This window comes from Mus caroli, unplaced genomic scaffold (assembly GCF_978045245.1).
Source record: "Mus caroli unplaced genomic scaffold, Mus_caroli_1 scaffold_2, whole genome shotgun sequence".
NCBI lineage: Eukaryota > Metazoa > Chordata > Mammalia > Rodentia > Muridae > Mus > Mus caroli.
In genome coordinates, this window is record NW_028227257.1 from 14,087,618 (window position 1) to 14,114,741 (window position 27,124).

The 27,124-nt window shown below is 50.1% G+C and overlaps 1 protein-coding gene across 1 annotated transcript in view; it reads left to right on the forward strand.

Moving 5' to 3' along the window:
• The window catches only part of Slc13a3 (solute carrier family 13 member 3), a 70,347-nt gene that overhangs the window by 35,839 nt on the left and 7,384 nt on the right, over positions 1–27,124 (forward strand). Inside the window, exons 4-10 of the mRNA XM_021185867.3 lie at positions 415–481; positions 3,602–3,781; positions 7,416–7,541; positions 11,828–11,923; positions 12,962–13,066; positions 14,373–14,470; positions 19,097–19,209. Of these exons, the coding sequence (XP_021041526.1) occupies positions 415–481; positions 3,602–3,781; positions 7,416–7,541; positions 11,828–11,923; positions 12,962–13,066; positions 14,373–14,470; positions 19,097–19,209 (785 nt within the window). The remainder of the gene's footprint in view (positions 1–414; positions 482–3,601; positions 3,782–7,415; positions 7,542–11,827; positions 11,924–12,961; positions 13,067–14,372; positions 14,471–19,096; positions 19,210–27,124) is intronic.

Below are 27,124 nucleotides of genomic sequence, written 5' to 3' on the forward strand. Positions count from 1 at the left end.
TGAACAGATATGAATGAATGAATGAATGAATGAATGAATGAATGAATGAATGAAAACCGTTGCTCACATTGCTCATGTTTCCTTTAGCAGATGGTCCCTCAGGCCAGCCTTGGATTGTGTTAGGGGTTGTCAGTCAGCCTAGTGTCACCACCCCGGAACTGATGATGGGGTGACGTGTGGAATGCAGAGTTGTGACCTTTATATCCCCCCTCCCATTCCCCTCTATTGCTTTTTCCTTCCCTCCCTCCCTCCCCTCCTCCCCTGTCCCTTTGCTGTGTCTTGACCTGCCTCATTTTTTTCTTCAGTGAATAGCATCTTGGCGGTGAAATCTTGTTCCTGGCTGGCTGCACAGGAATCAGAAACTTCCCGTTAGTCCCCTTTGCATTCACCAATGTGCCTCCTCTTTTCTCCCAGCTGCTGTGCGAGGAAATGGACTGCGAACAGTGCCCACGGAGATGCAGTTTCTTGCCAGTTCGGAAGGGTAAGCTCTGGCCTCATTCCTGGGGAATCCCGAGCTTGAGTCAAGGGGGTGAGTGACTGGGTGAAGCCCCAGCCCCACCAGCCCCCAGTTCTCTCCAGATGTTCCAGAGTCTCGCTGTTTGCCCTTCACCCCTGTGGATCAGCTGAGGCCCCTTCTTTTTAAAAAGCAGCCAGTAGCCAGGTGTAGATATACACACCTGTAATCACAGCCATTTGGAGACTAAGGGAGGATGAAGACTTGGAGGTTAGCCTGGGATACATAGCAAGATGCTATCTCGAAACTTTTAATTATACCAAGCTAAGAGGCATCCATGGTGGGTTATAAACACAAAGATGAGTTTGATCTCAGAATCCAGAAATAAAGAGGGAAGGAGGAAGGAAGGAAGGAAGGAAGGAAGGAAGGAAGGAAGGAAGGAAGGAGGGAGGGAGGGAGGGAGGGAGGGAGGGAGGGAGGGAGGGAGGGAGGGAGGGAGGGAAGGAAGGAAGGAAGGAAGGAAGGAAGGAAGGAAGGAAGGAAGGTGAGAAAGGAAGGAAGGTGAGAAAGGAAGGAAGGTGAGAAAGGAAGGAAGGTGAGAAAGGAAGGAAGGAAGGGAGGGAGGGAGGAAGGAAGGAAGGTGAGGAAGGAAGGAAGGAAGGAAGGAAGGAAGGAAGGAAGGAAGGAAGGAAGGAAGGAAGGAAGGAAAAATGCCAAGTGTCATGGCCACAGGGAGATTACTGGTACTCGCTAGCCAACCAACCTTCTTGGTGAGTGAGTTCAGGCCAATGAGAGATGCCACTCACAAACTATGGACACCACCTGAGGATGACTCTCAAGGCTGACTTCTGGTCTCCACAGGCACACATGCACATACAAGCAAACATGTGTATCGTGGCAAAAACATGGACATATAAGCACACTGATGCTCTCCTGTGTTCCTCCTCTCAAGAGGCAAGCAACAAGACCCCAGCCTGGGAAGACCCTCAGACATTCGCCTCCTGCTAGTCCATAGCTGCCCCCCTTGTGTGTGTGTGTGTGTGTGTGTGTGTGTATGTGTGTGTGTCTACAGCCACAGCACACATGTGGAGGTCAGAGGACAACTTTCAGGAAACCAGGTCTTTCCTTCTACCATGTGGGTCAGAGGGATCAAACTCAGGTCATTTTAGCTTTGAAGATGAGTTTTCAAATATGGCTTAGAACGTGCCTGGTTACCCAGGGCCAGTAACTTCACTTTCATTTTACTGTGAGAGGCCAATCTAGGGCTTTATGTGTGTTAGGCAAACCTGTTGAGTCACGTGCCCGGCTTACAATTTCTTTTGGTGGGTTGGTTGTGTTTTGCTTTTTGAGACAGAGTTTTCTGTGCAGTCTTTTCTGTTCTGGAATTCACTCTGTAGTCCAGGATGGCCTTGAACTCAGGAGATCCATCCACCTCTGTCTCCCAAGTACTTGGATTAAAAGAGTGCATCACCACTACCCTGTGCAATTTTTTAAATCTTCATTTCTTTTTTCTTTTCCTGACTTATTGAGAAATAACTGACAAACATCAAGGTGTTTCTGAGACACGTGCATGTGGTTGAGATACCTGTATGTGGTGAACTGATCGCCTTAATCATGGTGGGTTAGCATACCCCTCACTTCACACCCTGTGCATACAATTCCTAATGCCAGATACATATAAGCACTTTATAGCAGCCCTAGACAGGAAGTAGAACACTTGAGGGATTGGAGGTAATTCAGTCTGTAAAGTGGTCCTTATGCAAGCCTGAAGCTGTGAATTCAAAACCCCAGAATCCAAATAAGAAAAGCCAGGCATTGCAGTGTGGACCCATAACCCCAGAACTGGGGAATGGAGATGAACAGCTCCTGAGATAAACTAGTGAGCCAGTCCAGCAGAATCATGGCCTCTGATTTTCAGACAGGCAGCTCTCACTATAGATTCCAAGCTGACCTCAAACTCAGAATTCTCCTGCCTCTGCCTCTCTGCCTCTCTGCCTCTCTGCCTCTCTGCCTCTCTGCCTCTCTGCCTCTCTGCCTCTCTGCCTCTCTGCCTCTCTGCCTCTCTGCCTCTCTGCCTCTCTGCCTCTCTGCCTCTCTGCCTCTCTGCCTCTCTGCCTCTCTGCCTCTCTGCCTCTCTGCCTCTCTGCCTCTCTGCCTCTGCCTCCAGAGCACCGGAATTGCAGGCCATGCCATCTCTGGCTTCTTCACAGTCTCTCAAAGAAGCAACTAGTAACTCTTTGCTTCATTCTTTGCCAAATTGTATAAGGAAAATAATACAAAACAAAATTCAAAGAAGATATAAAAGTGGAGAAACATGATGGTTCCATTCCCAGACAAAGAAGTGAAGCACAATTGTGTATACCATTGTACATCCCCAAGACACAGCATTACAGGAATATTTTTACAACAAAGTCCAGGCAATGATATTAGCTGTCTCTCATGAGATTGCTGACACAGACACTTAACAAATAGCTCTCAAGTCACCCACTTACTTTTATTTTACTTTCTAAATTACATTCTTTTGGGGGATGGGGGTGGGGTTTCGAGACAGCCTTGGCTCTCCTGGAACTCACTCTGTAGACCAGGTTGGACTTGAACTCAGAAATCTGCCTGCCTCTGTCTCCCAAGTGCTGGGATTAAAGGTGTGTACTACCACTGTCTGGCTTTAAATTACATTCTTACATTTTAATTTTGCCTGAGTTTGTGTGCATGCATGTCTGAGTGTTCATGCCATGCACATGTGTGGAGGTCAGAGAGCAACTTGCACGAGTCTGGTATCTCCCACCACCATGTTAGGTCCAGAGGCCTTTATCTGATGAGCCATCTCACTAGCCCCCAAATCACACAATCCAGAAAAGGACTCTGTATGTACCTGATTTCCCTTGGATGGACAGTTCCGTTGTTTTTGAGTGAGATAATCTTTAATGCCACGGTGCACCCTGCTACCCACTGTGCTTCTTACCTCAATGTTTCCTTGAGGTAAATTCTTTGAGTAGAGTGTCTGAGCTGAAGGTTTTCAGGGCCCATGCCAGGTTTGAGTCTAGGAAAAATCCTGAAGCCGCACACAGAACCTGAGGTGGCTGGCCCCTCCTGAAGCCGGAGGCTCTGACCGCTCTGAGTTGTCTCTCTCGGGGTCCTTTCCCACAGAAGTCACACTGAGGATGCAGAGGCCCCCATGGAGCTGCCTGATGACTCCAAGGAGGAGGAACACCGCAGAAACATCTGGAAGGGCTTCCTCATTTCCATTCCTTACTCCGCCAGCATCGGGGGCACTGCCACCCTCACGGGCACCGCCCCCAACCTCATCCTGCTCGGCCAGCTCAAGAGGTGAGTGTGGGGCTGGGGGGAGGGCTCAGTGGGTGAAGGAGGGTTTTGCTGTGCAAGCCTGGGGAACTGAGTCTGGATCCCCAGCACCTACCTAAAAGTGAGGTGTGGTGACACAGGTCTGTAACCTCAGCTCTGGGAAGGCAGGGACAGATGGACCCCTGGGGACTCACTGGCCAGTGGAGTCAGTGAGCTGCAGGTTCGTTGAGAGGTCCTGCCTTAGACAGTAAAGTGGAGAGTGACTAAGGAGGACACTCAGCATGGACAGCCTGGGCTACTTGAGGACACTCAGCATGGACAGCCTGGGCTACTTGAGGACACTCAGCATGGACAGCCTGGGCTACTTGAGGACACTCAGCATGGACAGCCTGGGCTACTTGAGGACACTCAGCATGGACAGCCTGGGCTACTTGAGGACACTCAGCATGGACAGCCTGGGCTACTTGAGGACACTCAGCATGGACAGCCTGGGCTACTTGAGGACACTCAGCATGGACAGCCTGGGCTACTTGAGGCTCTTTCTCAAAACACAAAACAAACAAAGCCAAATGAACGTATGCTACACATGGGGCAGGAAGAAAACAAAACAAGTCAGGGTACAGAGGGGACAAGACTGGGCCCTGTGGTGATACATCAGTCGGGGACACCTGTTTGCTGAGCTGATGTGTGAAATCTAGAATGGGGCTGTGAGCTCAGAAGCTGAAAGAGCACTTCAGAAGGAGCAGAGGCCCTGAGGGGTGACTGCCCTTGGGCGTCTCGGGGAGCAGCAAGACCAGGGAGAGTGGGGGGGGTACCCCTGTAGTCTGAGGCAGGTATCTCACAAGTTAGACACTAGCAAGACATCATCTCAAAGACAAACAAGCCAACGATTCTTAAAAAGAATAGGGGGCTAGTAGGTTATAAGCATAGCATGTAAACCCCAACAAGTAAAACAGTGAGACCCTGAGAGATCAGGGCATTGGGATGTAAAACTCAGATCTTAGCTGGAGGCGTTGGCCCAAGGCAGGAATGAGGCCAGAGGAGGCTTCCAGCTCTGAGCAGGCTCCTGCAGGGAAGTCCTTCTGCCAGCAGGGAGGGTCTCTAGACACTGACCCCAGGCCTAAAACAGAAGAAAAGGGCTCCAGTGGGTGCTGGTGTGTGTGGGCCCAGGCTCTGGTGTGTAAATCATATTTTAGGGTTCTCTGTCACTTTTAGATTCCAGGATTCCAAGCAGCTAGGTCCCTGGAGTTGCTCTGTTGCCCCTCCCCATGTCTATTTGTATCATTTGCACAAAGCAAATGTAAGCATTTGGCAAACAGCACTAAAAAGATCTAGTAACTCAGTATGGCTGCTGAGGCTGCCCACCAACCTCACCCTGTGCTCAGCCAGAGCCCAGACCTGAGAGACAGGCAGTGGTGGTGGCGGTGGTGGCAGTGGTGATGGTGATGGTAGCAGTGGTGGTGGTGGTGGCTGGGGAGGCACAGATCATTTCTTACGTGCAGTCATGAGACTGAAGGGATACTTAGGCATCACCAGCCCAGTGAAACGCTCTCTGCCTGAGCATGAGGACCCTAGTTCGATCCTCAGCTCCCAGGTAAAAATCCAGATGTGATGGTGTACATCTGTCATCCTGGCACTGGGAGGCAGAGACAGGAGGGTCCCTTGGGCTCACTGAGCCCTCACGAGGACCTGAGAGACTGGAATGGCTATGGCGAGCTGCTCTTTACACAAACACCTTTTACTGGTGTTTCTCGTGACAAAATGAATCATGCACACTATAAACTCTTAGAAAATGTAGAAAAAATTTAAAAATTAAACTCGTTGAGTCTCACTGACAGCAGGCTTCCTTCTAGTCCTTTCTATGTATGTGTGTGTGTATATATATATATGTGTGTGTGTGTGTGTGTATATATGTGTGTGAATATATACACATATGTATATATGTTTGTGTATGTTTCTATTTAATATTATTTTTGCTATAGTGTTTGTACACTTTTATAGTCTTGTTTTTATCATTAAAATGTTACAGAAAAATATACATTTCTAAAGGCTCTAAATGATCCTATCTTGGGCATTATATTTAATCAATTGTGGCATCTTAATTATTTCCTTTTAGTATCATTTTGATATTAGGAATTTATGCAACTTGCTCTATATCTGCTAATGCATTAATATATCCTTCATCATTTTACTATATTTGCTAATGCATTAATATTAATATATTCTTTACTATTTTACTCCTTCTCTTGCCTACTTACAACACATACATTTTTATTGTAGGAAATCAGACAGTAGAATCTCGCTCTCTGGTTATTGATATTTCTATTAGTTTGCCAGACAATGGCTACTCCTGTTTTATTTATTTATTTATAACTGTTTATTTATTTATAACTGGCTACTGTAGTACTGTGTCCATATTCTTTTATCTGCATCATTTTATAACATATTTTCTTTCCAATCTAATAACACATTTTTTTGTTTTGTTTTATCTTGTTTTTGGCTGTTCTTTCTTCTTCTTTCTTTTCTTCTTCTTTATTTAATGAGAGTACACTGCAGCTGTCTTCAGGCACACCAGAACAGGGCCTCAGATCCTATTACAGATGGTTGTGAGTCACCACATGGTTGCTGGGAATTGAACTCAGGGCCTCTGGAATAGCAGTGCTCTTAACCACTGAGCCATCTCACCAGCTCCTGGCTGTCCTTCCTTCCTTCCTTCCTTCCTTCCTTCCTTCCTTCCTTCCTTCCTTCCTTCCTTCCTTCCTTCCTTCCTTCCTTCCTTCCTCCCTTCCTCCCTCCCTCCCTCCCTCCCTCCCTCCCTCCCTCCCTCTCTCTCTCTCTCTTTCTTTTTCACTTCTGTTTGTGACAGTGCCTCACTCCATAGCTCTGGCTGGCCTAGAATTCACTGTATAGACCAGGCTGGCCTTGAACTTACAGATATCCACCTGCCTCTGCCTCTGCCTCTGCCTCTGCCTCTGCCTCTGCCTCTGCCTCTGCCTCTGCCTCTGCCTCTGCCTCTGCCTCTGCCTCTGCCTCTGCCTCTGCCTCTGCCTCTGCCTCTGCCTCTGCCTCTGCCTCTGCCTCTGCCTCTGCCTCTGCCTCTGCCTCTGCCTCTGCCTCTGCCTCTGCCTCTGCCTCTGCCTCTGCCTCTGCCTCTGCCTCTGCCTCTGCCTCTGCCTCCGCCTCCTGAGTGTTAGGATTAAAGATGTTCACCTCCAGGTTCCACTCAAGATGTGGGAAGATTCACAAGAAACATTTGAAAGAGATGCCAGCTCTTAAACCCAGTGTAATTCAAGTGAGGCTCAGAGCTGGGCTGGCTCACAGGCTCCTGAGTGGTGACCCCACATAATTCCAAGTGAAGTTCATAACTGGGCTGGGCACACTCTCTCATGAATGCTGACCAATGGACCCTGAGTTTGCCATAGTCCAACTTGGCCACATCACTGTCTGGCTCCTGTGGGGCACAGATCACCTGTGGTTCCACTGAGTCAGAACCCACTCCTCTCCCCAAGGAAAGGTGCCTTCTGTCTAGGGGGAAGGATCTTCCCTTCCTACGCTCCCAGGGCCCTTGAGTCTTTCTCTGCCCTGACCCCTTGGAGGCCTCATGCCTTGGCCCTGATGGTCCTGTCTGATGGCTGCCCTCCCTTTCCTCTGTTCCCAGTTTCTTCCCACAGTGTGATGTGGTGAATTTTGGCTCCTGGTTCATCTTCGCCTTCCCTCTCATGCTGTTGTTCCTACTGGTGGGCTGGCTCTGGATCTCCTTCCTCTATGGTGGAATGAGCTGGAGGTATGTGGAACTTTCTAGAGGGCTGGGGAAAATGCCCAGGCTTCCTTGCCAAGCCCAACATGTTGCCCTTTGAGCAAAGACAAAGTGACTCTGGTTTTTAGGATAGTTTGGACCATTGATGGTGTCCAACCAAGACATAGTCAAACTGTTTTATTTACCTTTATGGCTTCTTTTTGCTTACAATGATGGTTGTGTGTGTGTGTGTGTGTGTGTGTGTGTGTGCGCTCATGTGTGTGTTTGCGTAAGCAAACATGTGCATACATGCATGCCTTTGTTTGGGGTACATGCATTTTCACAAATGTGAGTTGAGGCTGGAGACATCTGGTGCCATTTTTCAGGTACAGTTGATCCTTCTGTTTTCTTTTATTGTTTTTATTTATCATATATATATATATCCCATCACTGGCCTGGAACTTACTAAATAAGCTAGACTGGCTGACTAGCGAGCCCCAGGCATTAGCTTGTCTTTGTACCCTTAGTGTTGGTGTTAAATTTACACAACACTATGCCCAGCTTTGTTATACGGGTCCTAGGGATCAAACTCGGGTCCTTGGGCTGACAAGGCAAGAACTTTCCCCACTGAGCCACCTCCCATCCCCATGACAGTGACTTTTATCTTCCATTTATGAGTAGGATATGAAGTTTGATATTTACATTCATTGTTGTCTGTTTATTTTGTTCACGGTTCCTAAAAATCAGGCCCAGGGCCTTGTATGTGCCAAGCAGGCACTCTGTCCTTGAGCTATGCCCCCTCCCCTTGTCTTTTTAAAACGGTCTCCCTCACTAGATAGTCTTCTTCATGTCCCTGTTTGTGGATTATAGTCTATGTCAGCACAAATGGCAGGAAAGTGGTTAGTCTATTTACAGGACAAGACTCTGAACTGTGAGCCAGGTACTGAGCAGATAGTGGTTAGAGCCAGGGAATAATTAAAGCAGGAGCTGAGCTGGGGGTGGCGGCCATGGCTCAGTTGTTGTCTGACCCAATGTCCTCCTCTCATCCCCGGACCTTGACCGGATCCTTGGTGGAGTGGGATCACTGGGAACCACTCTGGAGCTGAGGTGTGAACACTTGGAACACAGAGAGGGGCCCACTGGATGCTCCTGGTCTCAAGGATCGTCCAAGCTCCTGATGGCAGAAGCCCAGGCTGAGAGCCAGCTCAACCAGGAAAGCATAGTCAGACCTAGCCACATGGCCACATGGCCAGAATCCCAGTCTCTCTCTGTGTGCAGTTCTGAACTCTGCCACTTCCCCAGACTTGCCAGCTCTTACTTCTGTCCCTTGTAGACCTGTAGATAAAGTCACCTGCAGCTGGGAGAAACACTCAATGAAGGACACGGGCAAGATGCTGAGAAGGAGGCAGAGCCAGGATCCCTTCATCTCCTCTGTGGTGTGACTGGAACTCGGGGGCCTGAGGGAGGCAGTGCCTGTAGAGGGAAGCATGGAGAGGGATTTTTGAGGGGCAACAGGACATTTCTATTCAGTCCCGTGACTCTGTCTTTACCTAGCAGATGGCCTCTGAGCCTTGCGTGCCCAACAGCCATGGGTGCTGAGGTCTGAACCCTTAACAAGGCAGAGGCTGACCGTGGTTGTGAGGAGCTTGAACTCTGGGTCAAGGGGACTCAGTAAGCAACAGAGCACAGTACAGTTTCCAATCAAGAACAGAGTGAGGGTCAGCACTAGTGACGGGTAGTCTGGGGCTTATAGAAGGCTAAACAGTCAGGCTCAGGAAATGAGAGAGGGAGATGTGTGGGAGACAGATTTTTTTTTGAGACAAATACTCACTCTTCAGCCCTGGCTAGCCTGGAGCTTACCATGTAGATCAGGCTGGCCCAGAACTCAGAGATCTACTCGCCTCTGCTTCCTGAGTACTAGAACTTAAGACATATATCACCACTCCCTGAATGGGTCGAGTTGTTTTAAAAAAACAAACAAACAAACAAACAAAAAAAATGTTTTTCCCATTTGAAAAGATAATACACACACACAGCTCAAAAATCAAAACAGCACAAAGCTGGGCGCGGCGGTATCACTTGAGTCCATTTCCCTGGTGATTCTCGATTCTGACAGATTAGCAATGAACAGCCCCACCCTTTGTCAACTTGACACCCCGACACATCACACGTCAGCCATAACTTTCTAGGTTTGTTCCCATGGGCTTCTGACCACGTTGTAGCTTAAAATGTGTCCAAACAACTTTAAAGTCCCCAGATTGTCAGCAGCCCTAACCGTCTAAGGTCTTTATGGTGAGCTTACATATGTCCACAAGTAACACTGCCTAGTTCAAAGAAAGTGGATGTCAGACAAAGAAAAGAATGATCTAACCAAAGCAAACTAAAATCTGGCAGGGCAAACCAAACCCCAAACCCTGACGCTCGTGCCTGCCACCTGGGGCTCATATGTCAGTCAGTGGTCTAGGCTCAGATGGCTGAGGCTGCCTCCCTCCTCCAGCCCTGTAGCACACACAGCTCCTCTCTCAGGACAGCTCCACTCCCTGACAGATGTTCTGTGTTCTTATCATTTCTAGCACAGCTTAGGCTGCACCATCACAGCTTCCCGCTGTGGCCTCTGGACTCTGTGCAGGAGCTCCAAACCTCCCACATGTCACCAGGCCTCAGCTCCATACAGACGCTGCTGCCCAGTTGTGCTGTCAGCTAGAGATGTAGCCTGTTCCTCTTGGCCCATAGTGTGCTAATTCCTGCGTTTATTCCTTTGAGACAGCTATCTCTGTTATGGGCACTCCCCAGCTTGAGTTTGCCTCCTTTAAATGAATTCGGAAGCCTCCAGTGGACAGGCACCTTTGTCAGTGGCTGGTGTAGGGCAGAAGGCTTCTCTTCCACGGCACTGATCTCTTAACAGTTAGGGTTGCTCTCTCAGAAGTCACCTGAACACTCTCCTGCCCTGAAATGTCCTCTGCTGAACACGTTAGCCCATCATACCCTCAGAGCGTTCTGAGTATGAGCAGGATTGAGCCAGATTCTTGGCTAAAATGTCACACAGACAGCCCCTCTCCCAGGCACTGATGGAGTCCTTGTCCCCTGACCCCCATCTCTGTTTCTCTTAGCATCCCTGTCTTCCAGGCTTCCGCCAGAATGGCCCATTCAGCTTGGCTTCTTGCATTTGAAGTCTTTTCTAGCCCGGAGCTCCAGACTCTTCCACGTTCCTCCCATAAGTCCGTTCCAAAGTCCTAAGAGCCACATGGCCAGGTTTATCACAGCAAAGGCCAGGTTTTTTAATGTCAACTGCCCTGGTGCAAACAGGAGAAAGATGTATTTCAGCTCACAATCCAGGGGCACATGGCAGGAAGGGCAAGGCAGGGACACATAAGGCAGCAGGTCACATCAAATGTACAGTCAGAGTTCAGAAGACGTGCCGGTCAGCTCACTTTGAATTCTGTGGTCGAGGATTCCCTGTCTGGGGAATTGTCCTGCCTACAATTAAGATGGGCCTTCCCACCTCTGTCAACACAATCAAGGCAGTTTCTCAGAGGCATGGCCAGAGGTGGTCCTAAGGCCCTGTCAAGTGGACAACAGGAACCATCCCCTAGGGAGAACTTAGACCACAATAACAACAACAACACCCAAATAAATACTTTACGGCATGAAGTACCCCCTAATTCCACAACTGAAAACAAATTCTAGGATGTCACTCCGATCCCACTGACTTACACATCCAGCAAGGCGATTGACCATCCTCTTGTAACAGGGCAATTGAACATCCCTCCCGTCTATGCTGGTCGGTCAGACATGCTGCCCTCACCAGGGACCGAATTCTCACTTGTGACAGCCTATTTCTGTTTTGTTCCACTGACTTTTTGATTATCCATGTGTGTGTTTGACTTGTGAAAGGATTTAAAGCCTGAGAACTTAGCCAGTGACATTTCATACTTTTAAAAAGGCCAACCGGAACCTACGTTTTAGGAAAGAAAGACAGAGGCCATGAGACCACGCTCCAGGCTGTCAGCATCTTCAGGATGGGCAGGCTGTGACTGGGCAGGAGCAGGGGACAGGGAAGGTCGGTAAGAAGCTAATTACCTTTGCTCATCAAGGTGGCTCAGCAGGTAAAGTCACTTGCAGCTAAGCCAGACAACCTGAGTTCAGTACCTAGAACTCGCATGGTAGGAGACAACCACCTTCTACAGTTTGTCCCCTGACCTCCACATATATACCAGGACACTTTCAGGCTCCTGCATATAAATAAATAACTTAACAAAAAAGGAAATTTTAATTTTAAAGCGTAAAGCACCCCTCTGCAGCCACCGATCCTAATCTCCATCTTTCCACCCCAGAAGTTGGAGGAAGAAGAAATCCAAGATACGAGCTGACGCAGAGGACCAGGCTAAAGCGGTGATCCAGGAGGAGTTCCAGAACCTGGGGCCCATCAAGTACGAGGAGATGCTGGGTGGGAGTGAGGGGGGCTTTGGGTTTCAGGGAAGTTACCTCGAGTGTGGCTGAGGCCCAGTGACTGAGTGTGATGGTGAGAGACGGCAGAAGGTGGTTCCTGCCTTGCCCTGGTGCTGGGGCTCAGGGTGGACTGTGTTGGGCATCTTCCCCGTTCCACCTAAGTTCTCCTTCTATCCATGGGCTGTCTCATCTCCCAGAACTGTGGGCCTGGTTAATACATGTTTCTCATGTGATGAAATCAAGGTGACCTCAGCAAGCCCAAATTCAAGGATTGTTTTGACCATTATTCCCTGTGCACCTTAAGACCCATTTCCCAGTCTGTGGACTTGATACACTGCCGCTGCTTCTTGCAGACTTGAGAGTCTGTCTTTCCATCTCTATGTACCCTCCGCTGTGTGTCTGACCATGTCTTTCCCTGTGTATGCCCCTCTTGGAGTATCTGTGACTTTCTGTGTGTGTTTGTCAGTCTGTATGATTGTTTCTCTGTGTGCGTCTCTCTCTCTCTCTCTCTCTCTCTCTCTCTCTCTCTCTCTCTCTCTCTCTCTCTCTCTCTCTCTCTCTTTCACTTTTTTGAGACAGGATCTCTCTATTACATAGCTCTCTGGCTGTCCTGGAACTCACCACGTAATTCAGGCTGGCCTTGAACTCACAGAGATCCTCCTGCCTCTGCCTCCTGAGTGCTGGGATTAAAGGTGTGCATCGTCACACCTGGCCTGTGCCTCTCCATTCCTTTTCTCTTTGCTTTTCTGCTTCTCTTTTGCTCTGTTTGTGTTATCTGTCTGTCTGTCTGTCTGTCTGTCTGTCTGTCTGTCTGTCTGTTTCTGTAGGATCCTGAGCAATTCCCTTAACAATGGTAGACCCCTTTGAGGACTCTGGAAATCACCTGCACCCTGGGGTACCCTCTCTCCAGGCTTCCCTGAGAGTAATTAGCCCCTCAGCTTTCTCTGAAGCAGGTCAGGGCCACCTCTCGGGTGCCTGTCAGAGCCCAAGGTCACCAAGCCCACATCTCTGCTCCACAGGTTTGCTGAACAGGCCGTCTTCATCTTGTTCTGCACATTTGCCATCCTCCTCTTCTCCCGGGACCCCAAGTTCATCCCTGGCTGGGCCAGCCTCTTCGCCCCTGGGTGAGATTCTGCAGACCTACGGGGCACGGCTCCATGGGAGGGTCCCGGGGTAGGCTGTGTGGAGCTGGCTGGGCTGAAGTCCCTCCCAGAAGAGCTTAGGTGGGTGCTAACCCTTGCTTTCTCAGGCAACAAGCACTCAGACAAAACTGGGTTAGAACCCTAGTTCAGTCTTTATGAGCCTTTATGAGCTAGGTGACTCCATGCACCTATGTTGCTTCAGTCACTCACGGATGAAGAATGTGTCACATGCTAAGCAGGAGACGGTTGCCATGGGCACAGACAAGAGCAGATACTAGACAACCAAGTGACTGCAGCTTGGACTGAGTGCACTGAAGACATGAATGAGTTGTACTATAAAGCAGTGGACTGGGACACTGACTGAATAGCTCTGGAAAGAACTCCAGGCCAGGAATGCTGTGGGGGAGGGGTCACATGGAAGGGTGTGAAACACACCACTAACTACCCTCCTCGAAGTTAACCCTGGATTGTCTCACTAATCACAGGTTCCCAATGCCCTCACCAGGTTGGTCCCCCGTGAAGGTGACAGAAAAGTGGCCCCGAGTATGGTGTGGGATTGGCCCAGCCCCCCCCCCATCGTCTTGGCAATTTCAAGCATTCTTTTGGTGTGTGCTACATAAATTAGCAGTGGGCTCTGGGCTTCCCTGAGCTCAGAGCTGAGAAAATCAGAGTTCGAGCCCACCCCCTCCACAGACCATAGTCTGGTCTTAAGCAAGTTGTTTCTGCTTTTTGAATGTCCCTAAAGCCTACTCTAAAGGACTCATGTCTACCAAGAACTCACACCCATAAAGACACGGTGTGAGTTCTTACAATGTGGAAGCTGGGTTTGGAGGAGCTGTGAGGCTGGTGGACCTGGGCTTGGCAGGTGTGGATAGCTGCTTCTCTGGTGGTGAGCTATCTGTGCCAGGAAGAACCCAAGCAGAAGCTAGACACACACATACAGGGCTCTTATGGGGTCCAAGTGTAGGTGATTCCTACACACTCTGTGGGCCCTAATATCCTTTGCTTTTTAAATCCCCCCCTTTGAAGAATCCCTATTCTAGGTCTTTAGATCAAGAGAACAAGCCTTTGTTTGGCAGCAGTAGAATTCCTTAGGGTGTCCTGGGTAATGGCTTGGGCCTCCCTTGGTAGCCACATCTGACCTGGGCACAAAGCAGGATGGTGGTCCCACAGCCCTCCGTGTCCCTTACAGCAGACGTCTCCCAGTCTGCAGGTCCACTTTTACAAGTCTGCCTGTCCGCGACCTGTCAGGAGCCAGAGTCACGTGCCTGTGGCCTTCTCTCTGCAGGTTTGTCTCGGATGCTGTCACCGGTGTGGCCATTGTCACCATCCTGTTCTTCTTCCCTTCCCAGAAGCCCTCACTCAAGTGGTGGTTTGACTTCAAAGGTAAGATGCTCATAGATGGTGTCTGGGCTGGGCAGGGGACCCAGGAACCAGGAAGCAGGACTCAGTGCTGCTAGCCACAAGGTCAGTGTGCTGCTCTGTCTGAGGACTGGGGACTGCCCCAGGTGACCAGCTAGGAGACATATTAACAGCTACAATCTCTGGGCAAGACCCAGCAGCTGTGTGCCCCACTCCCACACACGTACACAACTCAAGAGCTAAAGATGCTTGTTGCGTTTTCAAATGAATAGAAAAAAAGCCAAAAGGAAAATAATTCCTGATATCCAACTAGTGTGCGAACTTGAGCTTCCATGGTTCTTTAACAAGGCTTAGCATGAAGTGGAGAGGCACGTGCCTTTAATCTCAGCATTGGCAGGCAGAGGCCAAGCTCAAGAGGCCTTGGTGAGTTCAAGGCCAGCCTAGTCTGCAGAGTGAGTTCCAGGAAACCCAGGGCTACATGGAAAAATCCTGTCAAAAAACAAACAAACAAACAAAAACAAAGTGGGGTGGGGCAGCTTTGCAGTTCCCCAGTGGATCCTGGAAGCTGTGTGTTCTTAATTATGTGATTACAAAGATGACAATGGTCTCAATTTGATCTCTTGGCCCACAAAGCCAACGTATTTACTTTTGGATATTTTATAGAAAACTCTTGCTTAAGGTAGGAGTTACACCTCAGATGCCTGAAGAGGCAGATGGACAAACTTGAGCTAGGCTTAAACTGAATAGACACTGGGGAGGAAAACAACAAAAGACATGGGGGGGGGGGGCGTTTCCAAGAGCCATGGAACATGGAGTGTCCCATTAGTGTCTCCCTCCCTCTGGATCTCCCTCCCTCTGGGTCTCTCCTTTCCCTCTGGGTCTCCCTCCTCTGGGTCTCCCTCCCTCAGGGTCTCCCTCCCCTCAGGGTCTCCCTCCCCTCTGGGTCTCCCTCCCCTCAGGGTCTCCCTCCCCTCAGGGTCTCCCTCCCCTCAGGGTCTCCCTCCCTCAGGGTCTCCCTCCCTCAGGGTCTCCCTCCCTCAGGGTCTCCCTCCCCTCAGGGTCTCCCTCCCCTCTGGGTCTCCCTCCCCTCAGGGTCTCCCTCCCCTCAGGGTCTCCCTCCCCTCAGGGTCTCCCTCCCTCAGGGTCTCCCTCCCTCAGGGTCTCCCTCCCTCAGGGTCTCCCTCCCTTCAGGGTCTCCCTCCCCTCAGGGTCTCCCTCCCCTCAGGGTCTCTCTCCCCTTAGAGTTTCTCCCTTCTCAGAGTTCTTGTTCCCTGTTTTGAAGCCTGACCTTCCTCCCTGGGTCTCCTTCCCAGGGAACATTTGCTTTCCTCTGCCATTCACCTTTTCATCTTCATCCCTATCCTCACAGGGCTCCAGCCTACTCCTTCCCCACCTGTAGCACACAGTGATGCTCTCTGGAGTCTTCCTGTTCTGGCTCTCTGGTCCCCATCCATGCTTCCAGCCTAAGGGCCTTGGAGTGTGATCTGTTCTTACTTGGGCAGTGTCTCTTTGGAGTCCCTGTAGCAACATGGACTCCTGACAAGACTTTGACCTGTTGGCTCTTAGTCTAGGATCTGTCCCCTGCATTCTGCACTGTGGAGAGGTGTCACAGAGGACCACTACCCTACTCTCTTTCCACCTTGCTTTGTGGCTTCCGCTAAGGCCCCCAGATTCTCTGGGCCTGGGCTCCTCACTTACATAGCCAGGGTTCCTGGGGATGCCCTGCCTCTGGGGTTGGTCATTTAATAGATATTGTTGCAAATTCTAATGCCTCTAGAGAGAGCATTTAGGTTCTGCTGAGTGGAGGCAGGAAAGTGTAGCTTACAGGATGCATGGCTTCCTAGTCCATTGCTCTGTCACATCTTTGAAACGAGGGACAGTTTCCATCCCATAAGGACTCAGCAGCAGAAGGTGGGCTCATTACTTTCCTTGGGATTGTGATCAAATCCCTGACCAGAGGCACATTGGAAAAGGGTTGATGCTTTTCATCATCTGGAATCACCCGGCAAGATAGTCGCAATGAAGGACTATCTGGATGCCGTTGGCCCGTGGGCTTGTCTGTGGGGGATGGGATTGTCTTAATTATGTTCATTGGTTTTGCAAGAACCAGTTTAAAAGTAGGTAGAACCATTGCTGGCTTCTGGCCCTGAAGAGTTAAGGAGCAGAGAAATTGAGCTAAGCAGTGAGCCTGTGTGCTTGCCTCCTCTCTCCACTCTTGGCTCTGGGTGTGCCTGGCTACTTGAGTTCTTCTGTCTCCACTCTCCCCCACCCCCCCCCCCACACACACACAATGGCGGACTGTGACCTGGGATGATGATCTGAGCAAACCCTTCTCCTCTCAGATACTTTCTGTCAGGGCGTTTTATCACAGCAGCAGAATGACAGGAACTAGATTGCTTTGTCCCAGTCCAAGTGGAAACAGTTCAACATGGCGGCGAAGACATGGCGGCAGGATCTGGAGGCCTCAAGTCACATCATGTCAGCTGTCAGGAAGCTGAGAGAGACTCCCTCCCCTTTTATATTTAACCTCAAACCCCACCCCCATTGGATGATGCTGCCCTGTCCACATTCAGGGTGGGTCTTCCCTCTTCAGTTGAACTTCTCCGGAAATACCCCCCATAGACACGCCCAGAGGTGTGTTGTCATGGTGACACCAGTCAAGCTGACAATAAGATTAATACTCAATTAATACTTAAGAATAACTATAACGGTAAGACCTCCATCCCTGGGCGTATCAGGTCTGTTCACACTCGTATCTGGAAGTTCTGCTTTCAAGGGAAGATGTCACTCATTTCATTGCAGAAAACCAAAACTAGTTTTCATTAAAGTTTTCAGATTTTTTTTTCCCAAGAGAATCAAAGAATCTAGATTTCTACATGAAATCTCCCCTAGTTTTAGATATTGTCCAATAATTCAAATCGCAACGCCAACACATGGGGCCATAATAGTAGTGTGATATTATTTAGTGTGACCAGTCAGGGTCAGGGAGTCGCCACTTCCCCTCTGCAGAGCAGGGTCAGAATGGAGTCTCTGGAATCAGTGGGCAGGGACAGGGACTCCACACACGGCCACCCTTGGGCTACCAGTTGGCTTGCACAGAAGTGACTGAGGCAACCTTTTGTAGTGTTCCCCCATGGAGTAGGAACCACGGGACCTTGGCAAGGGGCCACAGGGTTTCCATGGGAAGAAGTTACCTGATAAAGACCTAGTTAAAAAGAGATAAGCTATAGACACCAGGCCACATAGGTATCCTGCTCATACCGACTGCCTTCCCTTCATGGGTCTCAGTGACACTGATGCAGACCAGGGCCTTTGGTAGCTGGGCACTGTGCTGTGGTTGGTAAGTGGGTGATGATGCTGCTGCTGCTGCTGCTGCTGGTGGTGGTGATAGTGACAATGATGAGGATGATGGGGATGATGGGGATTATGGTGATGATGTTGGCCAGGATAACTCTTATTTCTTCCCTTCCCAACCAGCTCTTCCTCCAGATGTCTGCCTGGCTTACTCAGCTGCATCATTCAGAGCTCTTCCCAAATGCCACCTCCCCGGAGAAGCCCTCCCTGAATACACCATATCTCTCTGTTCTATTACTTATTTAGTTGTTCTTTATAACACATAACATAATATTTCCCAACACTGATGTATTTATTTATTACGTGTCTTCCCTGGGGAATGTCTGTTCTCTGGGGAAAGAGTTGATCTCCATACACTTTCTGTGTTTGTGACGTCAAGAGAGCATTGGGCACATGGTGGACATGTGGGGTTTATTTGTCAGACAAAGAACCAGGCTTGGTGTGTCCCCCTCACACTCCTGGGTCCTCACAGAGGTTGAGTCACTGGCCCAAGGCACCTGCTTATGGGGTGGGACCCCAGGGGCCGCTAACTTGGTGTCACCTGCCCTTGTTTCCACACTGCAGTTTTCTCTCAAGCACAGGTCTGGCTTGAAGAGCCTCACCCATCTCCCTCCACCCCCGGGGCCAGCTGTTTGCTGCCCCCCTACCCCACTGCAGTCACTGCTGTCAAGTGCCAGCTTCCAGGAAATAGCAGCCATCCCATAATGCACTGGGCTCAAGAACCCGGTGTCTATTTTTCAGTTTCCTTCCTCCTTTTGCCCTTTGTTTTGGGGTATGGGCATTCTAAGCCAAAAGACCAAGTCCACCCCTTCTCCTGAGTCCACGGTCCCCACAGACCCTGGGCCTGCAGCACCCAGGCCTCCTGGGCTGCATTCTGGGACACAAAAAACTGTACAGAGACGGCTCTCTCTGTGGAGAATGGGCATTCAAAACCAAAGTGCCAAAACCACTTGTCCCGGGTCCACAGTCCCCACATTCAGACATAGAGAAAAGCCTTTTATCTTGTAAATGAGAATAAAAATAGCCCTTAGCCAAGAAGGCTGGTGAGACATTTAAACAGGGCATGTGAAGAGCCTGGGGTCCAGAATATTCTTAACTACAGGAGCCTTGAAAATCATTTCCATTTGGATCAGAATGAGGGGTTGGGGTTCTCCCTAAATCCCCAAAGCAGATGTTAGAAGTAGACATAGCTTCCGGGGTCCCCGAAAGTCCCCACAAAGATGGGGTTCTGGGGCTGCCATCCTCCCAGCCAAGCAGCCTGAAGCCATCGCCAACTGGGTCTTTTTCTCTACCTAGCTCCCAACTCAGAGACAGAGCCCCTGCTGAGCTGGAAGAAGGCCCAGGAGACAGTGCCCTGGAACATTATCCTTCTTCTAGGAGGTGGCTTTGCCATGGCCAAGGGCTGTGAGGTGAGAGCTGGGGGGACCTGGGGGCAGTGGGCCAGAGGAGGGAGGACTGTGGCCAGGGAGGAGCAGCAGGGGGGTGCAGGGAGGAAGGAGAGGGCTGCTGGGCATGGAGAGAGTAGAGACTCTGGCCACGCAAGAGTCCAGGCTGTGAGGTGAAAGAGCAGCTGCTGTGGGCACTGGGAGAAACCAGGCTTGGGGGGGGGGGGCTGTGACAAGGGAGGAGCCAGGAAAGGATGGAGGCTGTGGGCTTAGGAGGAATTGGGACTGTGAAAAGGAAGGGGGAGGCCTGCGGCCCAGGAGGCCTGCTGCTGAGTGGGCCTGGCAGCTATGGCCAGTTTTCTACTGCAGCTCCAGGGAGCAAGCGAGGAGACAGCCAGGTCCTGCTCCCCAGCTAGCCTGTGGGTATACCTTCAGTGCCTAGCAGTGTTGACGGAGGAATGAAGTCTGATGCAGCCCCTGGGGTCCCACGATAGGCACACACCAAGGCTAGCACTAGTCATGGGGTGACCCAGAGCACATGAGTCACCCCACTTCTGGCATAGGACCTTGGGAGACCTCCCCACAAACCTCAGAGGCAGATGCCACTGTTACCCCCATTCAGTGCAAGAAAGCCAGGACACAGAGAGGTGAAGTGAGTTGCCTAAGGTCGCACAGCTATGGAGGTGGGATTCAAATCCAGGCAGGCTGACCCCAAAGTCTGTGACCTTGACCCTAGTGGCACGAATGTTAGAAACGGAGGGCCATTCTCAGCGATTTCTGCTAAACCCAAATCTGTGAGGAGAAAGATCAATTCAACGGCTGTCTGATTGAAGCCAGCTTTATTTTAGAGTTGAGCCCGGGACTGGCCAGCTGGTAGTCTCACCCCATCAAGATTTCAGTGAGTAGCTCCCCACTCGCTTTTGGGGGTCTCTTTTATGGGGAACAGTGAGTGATCATATATCATAGCGTAGGTGGTCATGGGTATTGATCAAGATACCTTGAAAATGTGTTTTTTGTAAGGCAAAGGGAGACCATGGGTTCGTGAGTTCAGCAAGGCAAAGGGTGATCATGCATCCTGGGCTCAAAAGATCAGAACAGGTTAAAAAACGTGATTTCAGCCGGGCGTGGTGGCACACGCCTTTGATCCCAGCACTCGGGAGGCAGAGGCAGGCGGATTTCTGAGTTCGAGGCCAGCCTGGTCTACAAAGTGAGTTCCAGGACAGCCAGGGCTACACAGAGAAACCCTGTCTCGAAAAACCAAAAAAAAAAAAAAAACAAACAAACAAAAAACGTGATTTCCTAGGCACATTGGGTTTAAGAAATAGAAACTCTGAGCTATGGAGACTTAATAACAATGTGCAACAATATATCTCCTTAGCAACAGTGAGGCCCCGGTTCTGGTTCCACAATCTCTGAGACTGAGCTCAGAGGCAGGCTGGGACCAGGGTAAGCACCACCCAGGGACTGAAGCTCCCGGGAGCAGTTTCAAGCTTGCCTACTTTCAGCTTCAGGTTTGTTCTCTTGTGAGGTCAGGGTCAGCCAGCCTCGACACCAACAAAACAACGGAAGCATCATCTCATTTAATCCTGACCCCTGGCCCTAGGATGCAAGTAATATTTCTATCCCCATTTTACAGATAGGAAAAGTGAGGCAGTGAATAATTGCGTCTCCAGGAACTCTGGATAGGAGCAGTGACCCAAACTGAACTTGGTTCTGAGGTCTGGAAGCCCCACTGCATCCTCTATAGAGCTTGGATGCCAGGCTGAGGGGCTTTCCAAGCAGTGACCCATTGTCTTCAGAGAACCCCTGACTCACAGCTGCTTTCCTAGCCCTGCCCAGCCCATCTCATCCTCTCCCAGTCTACTCTAGTCCATCCCATCCTATTCCACTGCAGTCCATTGAGACAGGGTCTCATGTAGCCAAGTCTGTCATCAAACTTGCTAAGTAGCCAAGGATGACCTTGAACTCCTGATTCTCCCACCTTCGGCCCCACCTCCCGAATTCTAGGATCACAGGCATTTGCTACCATGTCTGTTTAATGCAGTACTAGGGATCAAATCCAGGACATCATGCATCTGAGTTATGTCCTCAGCTGCTGTCCCCATTTTAAAGATGGAAGGAACCAATTGCCAACACCATTTGCTTAGCCAGGAGAGGGCAGCACCAAGAGATTCCAGGCTTACCACGTGGGGATCAGCTCCACCTCCGGCTAAGGATGTCTCTGAAATAGGGAAGGGTGAAGTGCCTTCTCACACGGTGTATCTGGGAAGGCTTCCTGGAGGAAGCAGCATATTAGCCAGGCTTGGAGGGTCAGGCCCTGCAGTGGGACCAGACTGTCTCCATTAGAATCACAGAGTTTCTTATGTGTGACCTTGGTCAACTTACTAAATATTCTGGGTCTCAATTTCCCCATCTGTAAAATGGGAATGATGGGGCAGCCACTTGCTATAACTAGTGTTATAAGATGAGGCAGTGCTTAGGGCACGGCCCGGTGTGGTTGGCTATCTGGATTAGACATTAGAGAAAAGGCTAGTGGAGGGAATGGGGAGGCTCAGACCTACACAATTCAGTGGCTGAGGTACGTTTTGATACAATGACTGGCAATGCCTGGGCCTGGGGCAGGAGCTGCCGGAGACCCTGTACCCCAGAGGATTTCCCCAAGCTGGGGGATTGGTGGAGAGGCCCTGCCTCTGGGCTGGGATGCAGGGCCGCAGTGCATGCTGGGAGGCAGTGCTGGGCAGTTGGCCAGGGTTTCAGTTCAGTGAGGCCTTTGTCTACCAGCCGCCCTTCACCCCAGCCTCTGTCCCTAGGCGGCATAATCTGGCCCAGGAGCCAGCCACCAGGAAGCTTGCGACACCTCTTGGCTTCTGGACCCTGTCCAGGGTCTTTACCAGGCTGTATCAGGTTGCCCAAGGCTTGAGGATCCCCGGATGGAGGATAGATGGGCCCGGACATGTGGCCTCCTCAGAAGTCATAATAGCACACTTCCTCAGGCCACCTGCTGCAGGGCACGCACTAAATACCCATATACTTCAGCGCTAGGCTGAAAGTGAAGGCTTCCCTGGGCCTCTATGTAGAGCCATTCATATCCGGCCCCTGACTCCCTCCCTGCCAGCATGCGCGCCTCCTCTTTCCTTCTCCCTGCAGCTCAATAGCCCCTTGCTCTTTGCCAGCCCGCCAGACTCATTTCTACCCCAGAATGTTCTCTAATGACCTTTCTCTGTGATCTGAGTCCTTGCTCTTCAGGTCTTGACTCCTCAGAGACTGAGGCCATGTTCGTTCCTTAAAGCCCAACTCCTTGCCCTTGCCCCTGCCCCTCCCCCTCTTGGTACCCCAGTGACTCCCAAATAACTTTGCTTGCCGCTTGGGGCCTCTCCGTAGGGAAACTATGAAGCCACCTGTCCTTCCCACCACTGTTCGGGCCACTTGATGCTTCGTGGCCCTTGCTTTAGCCATTGTTGCATTTACTGGGACAAACTCCCTTAGGTAAGAAACCAAAGGAAGGAAGAATTTATCCTGCCTCATGGTTTGAGGATACAATCCATGACAGCAAGGAAGGCAGGCTGGAGCATGTGGCAGCTGGTCACATTGTATCCACAGTCAGGAAGCAGAGGGCCGAAGGTATTTGGCTCACTCTCCTATGCTAGTCAGGACCCCAGCCTATGGTGGCAGGGGAGGTCTTCTCAGTGAAACCTTTCTGGAAACATCCTCATGGACACACCCAGAGGTCTGTTTCCATGGTGATTTCAAGTCCAATTGAGTTGACTGTGAAGATTAGCCACCCCAGAGCTCAGAAGGTCTGTGTTGAGTCATGGACTAGTGTGAACATGGACTAGTGTGAACATGGACTAGTGTGAACATGGACTAGTGTGAACATGCTAACGCCCCCAGAGAAGTTTCTGGAAGAGAGTGGATCCCTGCCATTGCCATGAGCACATAGGACCTGGAAGCTGCCATAGCTGCTGGCAGGTGACTGTCCAGTGTCTGCTCTTGCACTGGTACGTCACATCCACCGAACAAATCTACTGGGCTCCAGGAGGTTAAGTCAGAGGCAGTGAGTCGCAGAGGTGGACAGAGAGGCATACTCCTGCCGTCAGCCGATTTCTGCTGGAAATCACAATCGGTTTTTATGTGTGACCTGTTGATGGTGGTGTGAGCCTACCAAAATGGCTAAGATTCAGAGCCCAAGCTCAGAACACATCTGTCAGCTCTATTCTAGTCAGGGTTTCTGTTGCTGTGATGAAATATCGTGACCAAAGCAAGCGGGGAGGAAGGGGTTAATTTCAACTCATACTTCCAGGAAGTAGCCCATCGCTCACACAGGGCAGGAACCTGGAGGCAGGAGCTGGTGCAGAGGTCGTGAAGGAATGCTGCTTACTGGCTTGCTCCCCATGGTTTACTCAACCTGCCTTCCTATAGAAACACGAGCCCAGGGGTGGCTCCACCCACAATGGGTGGGCTCTCCCCGCCTGCCATTCCTAATTAAGAAAATGCCTTACAGCTTGGAAGCATTTTCTCAACTGAGGTTCTCCCCTTTCAGATAATTCTAGCTTGTGTCGAGTTGACATAAAACACAAGCTCCCTGTGCCTCCATTTCTTCAGCCATAAAATAGGAAAGAGCGCATCACCTATTTCATGCATATGGTCATAGAACTTAAATTAATACTTGCAAAGTACTTGGGGCAATGCCCACATGGAGGAAAACACTCTATTGCCCAGCAGATTACTTAAAAAGTAATACGTCCTTTCCCGTACCACTTTTATAGACACCCATTAATCCGCAGAGTCACTTAAAGCAGTGGAGGAACAGAGATGCTACGTCACTTATCTAAGGTCACAGAGCTCTTACATGCTGCAATGGTTAAATGCTCTCTCTCTCTCTCTCTCTCTCTCTCACACACACACACACACACACACACACACACACACACACCAGCCTTCTCTTTCCTCAAGCTTGCTTTGTTTTCTTCCAAGAATTCGTTTGCTGAGCTGAGTCTGCTGTGTGTTGCGAGGCCTTTAGAGAGATTTCCCAGGACCCCAGTGTTACATTCTTGCGGCCTTGATTAGGTTCGTGTGCTCGGCCACTCAAAGAATTAAAAGGCAGGGAGGAAATTGAGCTGACAAGTAGCAGCAGGGAAAATCTCAAACAGCTGACAGCGGCAGAGTCAGCGGGAAAAGAAGCTTCGGGTCGTTTTTTAGAGATGAGGAACGCTCATGTATACACACACACATACACAGAGAGAGAGAGAGAGAGAGAGACAGAGACAGAGACAGAGACAGAGATGGACACGGAGACAGAGTCAGACAGAGACGGAGACAGAGGAAGACTGAGGGGGGAGGAGAGAGAGAGACAGAGACAGAGACAGAGACACAGAGACAGAGATGGACACGGAGACAGAGTCAGAGACGGAGACAGAGGAAGACTGAGGGGGGAGGAGAGAGAGAGAGAGAGAGAGAGAGAGAGAGAGAGAAGCTAAAATGCAACCTCTCCATGAAGGTTAGGGTTCTAAGGGTCTTTAAGGCGCACCCCTCCCCTGACTCAGGGTTGGTCAGTTTGAACAAAAACAGAGAGGCTAACAGACCCACCACTTTGGGTAAACTCGTCCTGGTCTGGCCTGGTACTTGTTGGTCTGGTCCATCAGCCACAGGGGTGGGCGTAGGGGATGGAGGACAACTATTTTAAGCTGTGGGGCTTTTGTCTCAGGTCAGGAGGGTGAGGAAGAAATGGCGGGGGAGGGGCTTGCCACCCTTGTTATCTATCCACTTGTAGCCCCTCTTCCTGTCTGTCTGTCTCACTATGCATCTTCTAGTCCCTCGGAGGCTTGGAATTTTGAGCTCTGGACTTGAACCGTCCTTAAGAAACATGGCCACACTATGCTCTCCAGGATGGGAGCCACACTATGTGGAGATGAGAGCGCGGAGAGAGGGTCTGGCTGAAGGAAAGAGGAGGAAGAACAACAACATCCTGAAAGCTTAGTCTCCCCCCCCCCTTCACTTCTGCAAAGTGACCTGGGGTCTGCTGGTCACCTTTGGAGTCTGACAGCCACTGTGTCAATCAGCTCTGAGTTGTCCCCCCCACCCCCCACGCCCAGGCATCAGGTGTCCTCGAGCGACCTCTGACCACTAGCACTCATGGTGCCCAGACACAGTGCTAAGTATTTTAGATCTGTAGGCTGCTTTTCTCCCTTATAACCTCTGGCCTACAGATATGGAAACTGAGGCACGGGGAAGGTAAAGAGTTAGCTGGGCAGCACACTTAACCCAGCTAAGCAGAGTCCCTTAGCTCTCCCCAAGCTGCCTCTGGCTATGGCTGGTCTCTGGCCTCCCTGGGAATTCTGAGGGCTGTGTTTCTAAGGAAACCAAGACTATAGTTCCTCGGGGAATTGAAAAGGGCTGGAGGAAATCCCTTTAGTGTCCCCAGCAGGACCTTAGGGAGCTGAGAAGAGGAAGATGCCTTCCATTTAGGAGCCCAAGTCAAGGCACTGGTTGGCAAGGGTCCTCTCACTCAGAGGCCAGGCCACAGGAAGCTCTTGACTGGACACTTGCCTGGTCATTAACAGGCTCTCTCAGCAGTGCACAGTGTGCCAGACCATGGCTTGAGGGAGCACCAGCTGCCCTGTGCTCCCTGTAGCAAGGAATGGCTGGTGCAGCCTCTCACAGAACTCTGCAGGTTGCAGAAAATGCCTTAATGCTACAGACTTTCCTGGGGTGTGATGTGTCTAAACTGTCGTTTGTTTTTGTTTTGATTTTGGTTCTTTGGTTTTGGCTTGTTAAGATAGAGACTCATACAACCCTGGTTGGCTTGAAACTTCCTATGTAGCCAAGGCTGGCCTTGGATTCTTGATCATCCTGTTTTCTACTTTCCAAATGCTGGGATTAAAAGTGTGAGCCACCGCACCCAGCTTCTTAAGCTCTTATTACTCTGGCCCTGGAAGTAACTTCTAAGGTAAATCAGAGAAGCAAATGCGTTGTTCCTTCTGGACAATGACTGCTGTGCCCCAAATCTATCAAGGAATCTTCTAAAGACAGCTATGGCGATCCAGACAGGCAATCTCAGGAGAGAGAGGTAAGAATGGCAAAAGCTGAAGGGTAGCCTGGGCTACAGAGTGAGTTCACCCAGAGTAACATGAAGAGTGTGGCCTGCAGGTAGTGCTCAGTGGTAGAGCACTTGCCTCACATGTGTCAAGTTCTGGGTTTAGTATTCAGTCTTGCAAAGGTAAATAAATACATTAATAAGAAATATAGCTTCAGAATGAGCAGTGAATGTTGCACACATCATGAACGAGCAGGTGTCAAGCACCTCTCAGACATGATGATTTGATTCTCAGTGTTTGGGGATCATCCAGCTCTGCCTTGGATGAGCCCTAAACCTACAGCTCTGCTACCCTTCTCAGAAAGAGCCCTAAGGTGGGCTGGGAAGTCCAGGGGGTCGTCCTGCTCCCATGTACTGACATCATAGGTGTGAGCTACCACACCCAGGTGGGCATTGCTCTTAAAGGGTCATGTGACAGACCAGCTCCTCCAGAGGAAGGTGGAAATGATAGGGAACTTTCTAGAAGTTCATATGGATTCTCAGTCACTGTTATGGGACCTTTGGCAAGTCACAAGAATGTTTCCTATTCAATAAAACAGGGACAGGATGGTAGGGAGGAGGCCGCAGGTGCCAGCAGGTGCCCAGCCTTGATAATGGTGATTCTTAGGATAGTGACTAGCAATACCATGTTAATATTGGCTTCTTGTGACTATAATATTGGTTAATTATCATTGTGACAATAATCTTTAGGGCTGCTCATAATTCTATCATTAATAACATTGTGTCACATTTGCTATATCAGACATATGCTGTCTCTGTTTTCTTTTCTGTTGATGTGATTTAAAAAAAAAAAAAAAAAGCCCCGACAAAGCAACTTAAGTGACAATGGGTGACTTCTATTCACAA